The sequence below is a fragment of the Gymnoscopelus braueri genome (assembly GCF_963280865.1).
Source record: "Gymnoscopelus braueri genome assembly, chromosome: 13".
Classification (NCBI taxonomy): domain Eukaryota; kingdom Metazoa; phylum Chordata; class Actinopteri; order Myctophiformes; family Myctophidae; genus Gymnoscopelus; species Gymnoscopelus braueri.
Window position 1 is genome coordinate 43,602,751 of NC_137615.1, and position 10,482 is coordinate 43,613,232.

General features: G+C 40.1%; 2 protein-coding genes across 4 annotated transcripts in view; one reads left to right on the top strand and one right to left on the bottom strand.

Annotated features, from left to right (window-relative positions):
* Positions 1-4,258, bottom strand: part of LOC308099034 (uncharacterized protein) — a 56,716-nt gene extending 52,458 nt beyond the window's left edge. For all 3 annotated transcript variants that reach the window (XM_080447572.1, XM_080447571.1, XM_080447573.1), the window contains exons 1-2: positions 4,113-4,258; positions 1,367-1,697 (exon numbers count right to left, since the gene is read on the bottom strand). In XM_080447572.1, the coding sequence (XP_080303698.1) occupies positions 1,367-1,525 (159 nt within the window). In that variant the 5' untranslated portion in view covers positions 1,526-1,697; positions 4,113-4,258. The remainder of the gene's footprint in view (positions 1-1,366; positions 1,698-4,112) is intronic.
* Positions 4,259-5,858: 1,600 nt separating this feature from the next.
* Positions 5,859-7,120, top strand: hoatz (HOATZ cilia and flagella associated protein). Its single transcript, XM_080446744.1, has 2 exons — positions 5,859-6,146; positions 6,776-7,120. The coding sequence occupies exons 1-2, from the start codon at positions 5,864-5,866 to the stop codon at positions 7,051-7,053; spliced, it is 561 nt and encodes a 186-aa protein (XP_080302870.1). The 5' UTR covers positions 5,859-5,863; the 3' UTR covers positions 7,054-7,120.
* The last annotated feature ends 3,362 nt before the right edge of the window (positions 7,121-10,482 follow it).

Here is a 10,482-nt window from a genome sequence, read left to right on the forward strand (position 1 = left end):
ATATATATAGCAACATACATTTTTTCAAAAAATAAACTGTTAGGATTTAGAAGACATTTGTAGAATCCCCTGAAGCAAAGATTTGAGTTACAAATATTTGCTTTAAAATATATATATTAAAGATTTGCACATATGTTCATGATTTATCAAAAATAGCAGATCTACAAGCTCATAGCGCAGCACTTGGTGCCGCACTATGAGCTTGTATATCTGCTATTTTTTAATAGCCAAAGAAAAAAAAATGACACAGATGCGTTCCCGGTCTTAATGGGTTAAAGCCTGATTTATACTACTATACATGCATCGTGTGAAAATGGCCGATCTACTGAGCTTATAGATCAGCTATTGACTGTGCATGACACCATCGTACGACAGGGTACAACTTAAGCATGACAGACAGACCTTTAGAGACCGGCCCTTTACTTTGTTTCAGTCATTTTGACCTTAGCTCGACAGTAAAAGAGACGGGACATGTGTAAAAAAGGGGAGATAACATGCAAACGTTTGAGCCTCGTAAAAGCCACGCTAATGGTTGTGAAGAATATGTATTATAATCCTTAGAAAGTGGGTTTAATGACACATGAAACCCTACATTAGCCGTGTTATTACCTGGCGAGCGGTGGCCAGCTCGTGGGTCAACTACATATTCCAGTGGCTGGTTTGGTTTCACATCCATACACTAATACAACAAACACTACGCTACGCTACGCTACACTGAGACACTGAGACACTGAGACTATCAGTTGCACATGGGGATGGTGATGCAATACCTGCTGCTTTATATTGCTATGTTTTTTCTTGAACCCATTAAGACCTGAAGCCGATTCTACAAATGTCTTCTGAATCCCAACAGTATTCTGAAAAACGTATGCTTCTATAATCGTGGTTAATAATAGTGGTTCTCAAACTTTTTCCTGTCCCCCAAAATTATATGTATTTGGCCGCGGACCCCCATCTCAAAATATGTTGTTCCATGGACCCCCAGAAGCAAAGATTTTAGTTACAAATGTTCGCTTTAAAAGAATAATGTATATTCATTGATTTGCACACATTTTCAAGATTTTAATAAAACAGCAGATCTACAAGAGTGCCCGCTACGAGCTTGTATATCTGCTATTTTTGAATAGCCAAAGTGTAGAATAATGCTTTTTTGCTCAAATCAAAAAATGACACAGATGCGTTCCAGGTCTTAATGGGTTAACCATGCACATGTATGAACCATGATTTTATACCTGTTACTATTTGATGTGATTTGTATACCACCTGATGCTCTGTTTTTCATTCATTTAACCGTGTCACTTTAACCGAGCAAATTAAACAAAAGAAAGAAAGAAGAAAAAAAAGAATTTCAACCACTCTTTGATACCTCATTGCCCTTCTCCTCCCTGATGCTGGCTGCCTCGAAGCCGTCCCTCTCCGCGGGAATCCACACCATCCTCTTGGCCGACCAGTCGGGCTGAGCCGCCCCGCTGCTGTTGTGGAAGTCGTTCTGTAGGAACAGGTACTTGTCCTCGTCGTCGGCCATCGTGGAAATGTCACAGGGAGTTGACTGGATGTCTGGCGTGGAAGAGCCGGGGCCTGGAGTGTCACTGGCGACCGGGTCCTGTGGCGTGTCGGTGGTAGACGGGTTGATCTGGGGTGGCTCGCTGGCACTTAAATCAGTTTCTAGTTGGTTTACGGCAGATGAGATGTGTGATCTGCGGACAAAACACAAGGTAGTAGTAGTAGTTGACTGGAGTGCCCCAGCGGTCAATATTTGGGCCCCTCCTTTTTCCCATCTACACCAAATCCCTTCACTGAAAATAGCCACGCTTGTAGATCTGCCATATTCAAAGAAGGTTCGCCCCAGAATTGAGACGTGACAGATAATGTGGTTACATTTCAATGGATACCAACAACAGATAAATACAAAATAGGATTGATCTGGGAGCGAGTAGTTGATTACAGCAGTCCAGTGCAAAATAAAAAATCTTCTTTCTGCTGACCATTGCTTCACCGATGCTGCCTGAGGCATCCGAGCCATAAAAGGTTGCTCTTTGAAGGGAGTCAAGGGACCAAGTCCATGTCTATAGTGCATTATAATGCATAAAATATATATAAGGCACCATAATCCGCATATAACACTGTATAATTATGGTTGTAAATACTCATAATTATTTATAACAAGAACACATTATGGTAAAGTGAAAGTGTTTTATGCAAGAACAACACTAAAATCGTGTCTGCCTACACCTTCAGGACATTTATTCATTTAAAACACCTAATGACCACTTTATCATGACTTACAATCACACAACAATGCATTGTTACAGTTATTATAATGCATTATAAAATTATCATAACGTATTACAACTATGATAATGTAATACACTATGATCCTTGCACAAGAGATGTCATTATTAAATTCTTCATAATGTTGTTAGTTATTGTTATCAAGCATTATGAGTATTTCCGAGTGCTTTTAACGTCATCATTCGTTGTTATCGGCAGATTGTAATGCATTGCAAGTATGTTTATAAGGCATTACATAGACATGGGCCTCATAGACAGTGTTATTCTAGAACACAGCCACAGAGCAGTGTGCATGTCTCATCACACAGAACAGGGGTCTTCAACAGGGGGTCCTCAGAGTTACTACAGGGGGTCCGCCACATCTGTGTGTGATAGGAACTTTTTTTTTTTTACACTAACCACTTGAACGCTAGCATTCTTATTCTGAGGATAACTTGGGGCAAAAATAGCAGATCTACAAGCTCACAACGCCTCGCGCTGCGAGGCGTTGTGAGCTTGTAGATCGGCTATTATTGGCAAAGAGGTTTGGTATGGAGGGGGGAAAAAAGAGCGGACTACAGAGTGAAAGGTCAAGTTTTCTAAGTATTGACACTTTAAGTGATTAAAATGTCTGAACATGCACATTAACATGAATCCAACATGCACTGATGACAGTGCTGTCAAACACGTCTACGAAGCCATCTATGAAATCTACAAAAAAGTTTAATCTGCAACACAATGTCATACAATATGTAGTGGAGGGGGGGGAGGGGGGAGGGGGGTCCCTGCTCTCATCTCTCTAGCAGCCAAGAGAAACATTGAAGACCCCTGACACAGAACACACAAAGCCGCCCTGAACGAAACACTTGAATGGGAAGTCTTTCTTCCCATTCAAATGCCATAATGGTAACATTTATTACATTTGCGTTTAATGACCATGGCCGGACAGATAGAGCGGTGGGGTCATTGATATGACATTACACAATCAATACATTTCCATACTGCAGGTTTGCATCGGGCTACTTACTCACTTCTCCTCGTCTGCAGGTGACAAGGCTGCGCTGTGTGCCTTGACCGTCCATTGAACAGGTGACAATAAAACATGCAAAGTAGCAGCACGCAGATAATAACCCCTATAATCCAAAAGCCTGCAGGTGCCATTTCGCAATGCCCATGTTTGGCTATACACTCCCTTGTGCTCGTGTGTCTTGTGGGCCCAGAGAGGGATGCTAGCTACTTCTTCAGCCATGTACTGTACTACCTTATATGGTGCAGCACCTCATGTGTCCAGCCAAGCTTGCCGTTCACGCCAAAATGTGTGTGTCCCCCAGTTGTTGGCATACAACATTATTTTATTAAATCTATAGGCTATCTGACAGCTTTTTAGGAGAAGTTTAGGATGAATTCATATTCAACCAAAATGGAAATGATCAAAATGGATGTAAGTGCAGGATTAGTCATCCAGTAGCCTATACCCATGGCTTTCAACATAAAACTCTTAGCAACCAGTATACTTTCCTTTTACTTAAATAATTGCTTAAATTAACTAAAATGTGGCCAAACGCAATTTTGGTCCCAAAAGCTCTTTTAGCTTTTACATTAAATAGGCAAGCAGACGATGTATTGTGTTAAATAACCAGAAGTATTATTTGTGCACACACACCTATTTATCACACAACCAGCTTGTTAAGTTTTGAGTGTTAAAAGTCAGAGTGTGAACAAATGGAACCAAATGGATAATGCAAGGGTCCATTTGGTTCCATTTGTACACCCTCAGAGTGAATCAACACTTTGAATGTTGCTGTGCAGCTGTTTAAGATAAATAGAGGCTTCATACTTACGTTGTCGTGTCTTGATGGCTGATCAGTGCTGACTGTAGGCACTAGACAGTATATACGGTAGGCTACTCCAGGCAGAGACAGGACGGGTTAGATGGAGCTGTACTACAGTATGATGCAGAACTGTGCATCCTCCTCCTCCTGCAGCATCATCCTGCAAACTATTTAAACAGGCCCGCTACACCTGGGGGAGGACCCTCCCGCCTCCTCCTCCGTTGCCCCGGTAACCAAAGATAACAACAGCGCTGGTGCCTAGGGTAGCTTTTTTCGCCTCTGACTGACTGACTGGCTGGCTGGCTGTAACATGGGCCTACTTTTGAGTTTATCATAGTGAGTTTATCACAGTTCTTCTGACACGGAGCATGTGTGCTCAGTGAATCTAGAATATACTGTGAAGAACAGAATGTAGTTTTAAATTAAGTTTATTAGTTTGATTTAATTGATTGTATTGAGGTGTGTGTACGGTAAACGCTGAGTGGAAAGTTGGAATATTTATGTTAACATAAAGTTTACTGAGAAAACACATTATAATGGGCTATTAATAGGCGTTGATAAGTCCTATTCTCTACTACCTACTCCTTTTCGGACATGAGATGTGTAGGCTGTTTATGATATCGTGCTGCCAATTTTATTGTTGAGCCCAGGGGTCTTCAACAGGGGGTCTGGGGCCCCTAGGGGGGTCCTCAGAGTTACTAAAGGGGGGTTGCCAAATCTTTGTTGTGATAAGAGCTTTTTTATGTATTTGCATTAACCACTTGAACCCTAGCATCCTTATTCTAGGGGGAACATTAACCAAAAATAGCCGATCTACAAGCTCACAGCTTGTAGATCGGCTATTTTTGGCAAAGAGGTTTGGTGTATAAGGAAAAAAAGAGCAGACCAAGTACAGAGCCAAAGGTCAAGCCAAGTATTGAGGGTTTAAGTGGTAAAATGTCTGAAAATACACATTAACATGAATCCAACATAGTATTAGAAAAGACGAGGTGTAAACAAACTGAAATTAAATCTATGAAAAGGTTTAATGTGCAACACAATGTTATACAATAGCCTATGTAGTGGGTGGTGGGGGTCCCTGTTTCATCTCTCTCTCAGCTAAGGGGTCCTTGGCCTGAAAAACGTTGAAGACCCCTGGGTTAGCATATTCTTGTTTTTCTTACTTGTGCCCAGTGGTGGAAAAAGTACTCAAATATTTGACTTAAGTAAAATATACTGCAATACTGTAGAAATACTCTGTTCCAAGTATAAGTCCGGAATTCTAAATTTACTTGAGTAAAAGTACAAAAGTATTGGCATCAGTACTTAAAGTACCTAAAGTAAACGTACACATTATGCAGAATGTCCCATTTCACAAGTTTTCAAAAGTAGAAAACGTATTACAATCGAAAAGCATAGAGGGATGAAGTGGTTACTGTATGTTTTGTAATAATAATCAATAGTAATAATCAATAATCAAAGTAACTAGTTACTAAAGTTTTCAAATAATTGTAGTCTGAGATGTAGTGGAGTATAAGTAAAAGTACTGAACATTGAAAATACTCCAGTAAAGTAAAAAAAATAATACCTAAAAACTGTACTTAAGTAGAGTATTGGAGTAAATGTACTTAGTTACTTTACACCACTGCTTGTGCCTGCCAGCCGTCAATACAGGCACAAAATTACCCCAATCGCAGGTGTCTCATTTTCTCATCGTGGTGTTTCTTTCTTTCTTCCTTTCTTTCTTTCTTTCTTTCACACGGTTCCTAGTCTTAATCGCCATGGCGCTCCAACGGGAGGACTCCCAGACAGACGAGGAGTTTGATCAGTACTTCATGGTGTTTGACGGCTCTTCTCCGGAGGACGTGTCTCACGCAGCGCAGCTGTGGAGCTCCGTGTCCCTCCAGCCCTGGTTGGAGTCCCGGCTGGTGGCGTCCTCAGACATCCGCCAGAGGCTGCCCGTGGCCCGGCCAATGCTCCTCCCAGCCTCCGGTGCGGCCGCCGACAGGGGGCGCTCTGCTCCGGCAACAAGAACAACAACTACAACGACCACAATGCCCCACGGTAAACCTCAAATGTTTTAGTTAAGTAAAAGTATCAATACTGCAATTCAGAAATAGAAGTAAAAGTTCGGTATTCAAAATGTACAAAAGTACAAAAGTGTTGCCATCAAAATATACTTAAAGTACCAAATTTAAAAGTACTCATTGTGCAGAATGTCCTATTTCACGGGTTCAGATGTATAACATGTATAACAATATATTGAAAATAGCAGATCTACAAGCTCACAACGCCTCGCATCACAACTGAGCTTGATGTAGATGTCTATTTTCAAATAGCCCTATCTATTTTTAAATAGGGTAGTAGTAAATGTATGTTTTGTAATAATCTATCTAGCTATCTATCTATCTATCTATCTATCCATCCATCCATCCATCCATCCATCCATCCATCCATCCATTCATTTATATGTTTTCATTCAATAAGAAGCCAAATTGGCCTGGACCGACCACTTAGGCTCAATGTTGCTTGACAGCGTGTCGCGGGTTCGACTCCCGATCCCGATGGCCTTTGCTCATAGAGGTATAAATAACGGCCTTTGCTGCATGTCACTCCCCTTCTCCCCCCCCCATTTCCTGTCAGCCTAACTGTCCCGTTAGCCAATTTAACATGGAGGTGCCCACAATGTTTAGGTGCCCACTCGACCTGCATCCCAATGCTCCAGCAGCAGCAGCAACAGCTCCAAGCCGAGGAGGAGAAGCGGAGGTACTTGGCCGTGGCCATGCAGAGAGAGGAGATCCTGGCCCTGATGCAGAGACAGAGAGAGCAGAGGATCCAGAGAGAGACGCTGGCCCGGGCTTTTAAACCCAAGATGGACGGCAGAGGAACAGCAGCAAAGGCAAAACATCAGAGGAGACCTTCAGAGGAAGAGCTGGAGATGGACAAGGACATGGTCCAGCAGCTCCAGTAGTCCGATCGATGACATCGAGGCCTGAGTTTCGGGCATAGATGGCTGTCCTTACAGCCTCAAAATTAAATTACAAATAACCAGTGGTGGATAAGGTACTCAAATGTTTTACTTAAAGGGATACTTCACTTTCAAATAAAATAAACATTAAAAAAAAATATTTAAAAAAAATTAAAGAAATTATGGCAAAATAAAGGCCCCCTCACACATTAGTAGGACACTCTAATGCGTGAGGGGGCCTTTATTTTGCCGTAACTTCTTTCATTTTTTTTAAATAATTTTTTAAAATGTTTATTTTATTTGAAAGTGAAGTATCCCTTTAAGTAAAAGTATCAGTACTGCAATGTAGAAGTACTCTGTTACAAGTAAAAGTCCGGAATTAAAAATGGACTTGAGTGAAAGTACAAAAGTATTCGCATCAAAATAATATAGTTAAAGTACCAAAAGTGAAAGTACTAAAATGTTTGAAAATAGCAGATCTATGTTGTGAGCTTGTAGATCTGCTATTTTCAAATACCCTACAGTATGTATAAAATAGGGCTGAAGTGGTTAATGTGTGTTATATCTGCAAAGTAACTAGTAACTAAAGTTTTCAAATAATTGTAGTGGAGTAAAAGTACAATATTTGCCACTGAGATGTAGTGGAGTAGAAGTAGAAGTATTGAAAATTGGAAATACTCCATCAAGATTGTACTTAAGTACAGTACTTGAGTAAATGTACTTAGTTACTTTACACCACTGCAAATAACAAACTCTGGTACGCTCCCAGAGTTACAAATGGATACATTAACTGATGATTTACTGTGCAGTCTAAGCTTCACTGACCTTCAAATATGACAACTGACGGAGTCATATCATCCATTATAATAATGCAATTCCATCTGAGAAAGTTATACTGTATTTGTCATGCACTTTTTGAGGGTTTCAAAGGTTATCTGTTGCTAATTTATACATGCACTCAATATTTTACTATACAGCCACTTGGATAAAGAGCCAAGTTCAAACACAACATAACTTGGAAGTGGATGGCCTTGATCAACCTGCCATATTCAAATCCCAAGTGGCCAATGACAAAGGTTAAGTCATAACAGGATAAAAAGCGATAGCCTTTTATATGTGTGCAATTTGGTTAGTTCAATGATGAGACATTAAGAACACCCTGTGGTTAGCTTACTGCTATGAGTACAGCACCAGCAGATACTTTCATCTTAATAATTGAATAAAAAAAGTATACCTTTATTTTGATGTGCATTAACCAACCAGTGGTGTAAAGTAACTATGTACTCAAGTACAAAAGTACAATTTTGAGGTATTTTTTCACTTTACTGGAGTATTTCTAATTTTCAGTACTTTTACTTCTACTCCACTACATCTCAGAGGCAAATATTGCACTTTTACTACACTACAATTATTTCAAAACTTTAGTTACTAGTTACTTTGTAGATTTGGATTATTATTACAAAACCCCTTCAGCCCTATGTACATTTCGGCCATTTGAAAATAGCCGATTTACAAGCTCACAATCGCATTGTGAGCTTGTAGATCTTCTATTTTCAAAATATTTTAATGCATTTTATACTTTTGAAAACTTTGTGAAATGGGACATTCTGCATAATGAGTACTTTTAAGTACAGTTTGATACCAATACTTTTGTACTTTTACTCAAGTACATTTTGAATTCCGGATTTTTACTTGTAACAGAGTATTTCTACATTGCAGTATTGATACTTTTACTTAAATAGAACATGTGAGTACTTTTTCCACCACTGGCATTAACAGATATTGTTATTGACACAATGGGAAGTCACTGAGAGGGGATACATCAATGACTGATTGAAGGAGAAGCCGAGCCTTTATTATTTATGAAGGTCCACTGTCCAAAACGTTATATTATTTATTTAATGGTTAAAATTAATGATATAGCCAGACCTGCACATGATAAGGTGATGTCCATGAAACCAAAGTAAGAAGGATGATGTTTGAAGTCATTTTATTTGCAGAAGTTTATTAGAAGATGTGTATGCACACATATCTTGTGTTTTCATTTTACCCAACACTTTCCCCCTCAAAATTGTAGACATGACAACAAATAGACAACACAGCAGGTGGCATCATTCATATTGGAATAGTCTTATATTATTATCATCTCCTCCAGCCGTGTAATCACTTCCTACGCCCTCATTCTTCTCAGTGGACTGCAGGTCCCATAAGATTTTGGGTGAATGTAATGCTGACTACTTACCACATGATGGCAGTAAAGGCCAAGTTATAACCCTCTGTGCGCATGCTCTCTTCAAAGCATTATTGGTGGTGACTCTTCTGGCATATCTGTGATTCTGTGTTGATAAATGTATGCTATACTGAAAGTTAAAATGTTTGACAGTTGCTTAATACGAACAGATGGAGTTAGGAATTAGTGATAGCTAAATGATATAAACTAAGAACAATGATGATATGACTCAAGACAACGGTGGTACTATCTATGTACTCATAACAATTTGGCAATATTGATGTCAGTGTACTCTCCCTTTCGTGTGTGTGTGTGTGTGTGCGTGTGTGTGTGTGTGTGTGTGTGTGTGTGTGTGTGTGTGTGTGTGTGTGTGTGTGTGTGTGTGTGTGTGTGTGACTGTGTGTGTGTGTGTGTGTGTGTGTGTGTGTGTGTGTGTGTGTGTGTGTGTGTGTGTGTGTGTGTGTGTGTGTGTGTGTGTGTGTGTGTGTGTGTGTGTGTGTGTGAGACTGTGTGTGTGTGTGTGTGTGTGTGTGTGTGTGTGTGTGTGTGTGTGTGTGTGTGTGTGTGTGTGTGTGTGTGTGTGTCAGACAATTCCCTAAAAGCATACTGGTGGTGTTATTGCTGACCCCAGCAGAGGCGTGCAGCATTTCAGTGCCCATCAACGGTGTCCTTTGTCTGGGCCGAACACAGATTGTTCCAAATGGCCAGCTGTTGCTGGCTCACACAGACACATTACATAAAGCCAGCTTCAGCTCGGGGAGTATCGTTGTGAATGAAAGCTGATATTTTGATATTTATAGCTGACATCATAACACAGAGACTTTACAATCTATTATGGAACACTTCAAAAAGATGCTCTGTCATAGTATTTCAATTATGTGTGAGGCTGCATCATGTTGTGCGATGCGCTGAGGTACATGTGGTGTGCTGTGAGACAAGGCCAGGTGTGCGCTTTTGAGTTTTGTGCCAACCTCACATTTGATTTGATTTGATTTGATTTATTTGAAAAGCAAAGCCACGTGGTTACAGCAGTTCGAGGATTACACAAGAAAGTCCTGAGACTTATTTCCGTTGAGCAGTGGTGGAAAAGGTACTCAAATGTTTTACTTAAGTAAAAGTATCAATACTGCAATGTAGAAGCACTCTGTTACAAGTAAAAGTATGGAATTCAAAATTTACTTGAGAAAAAGTACAAAGGTATT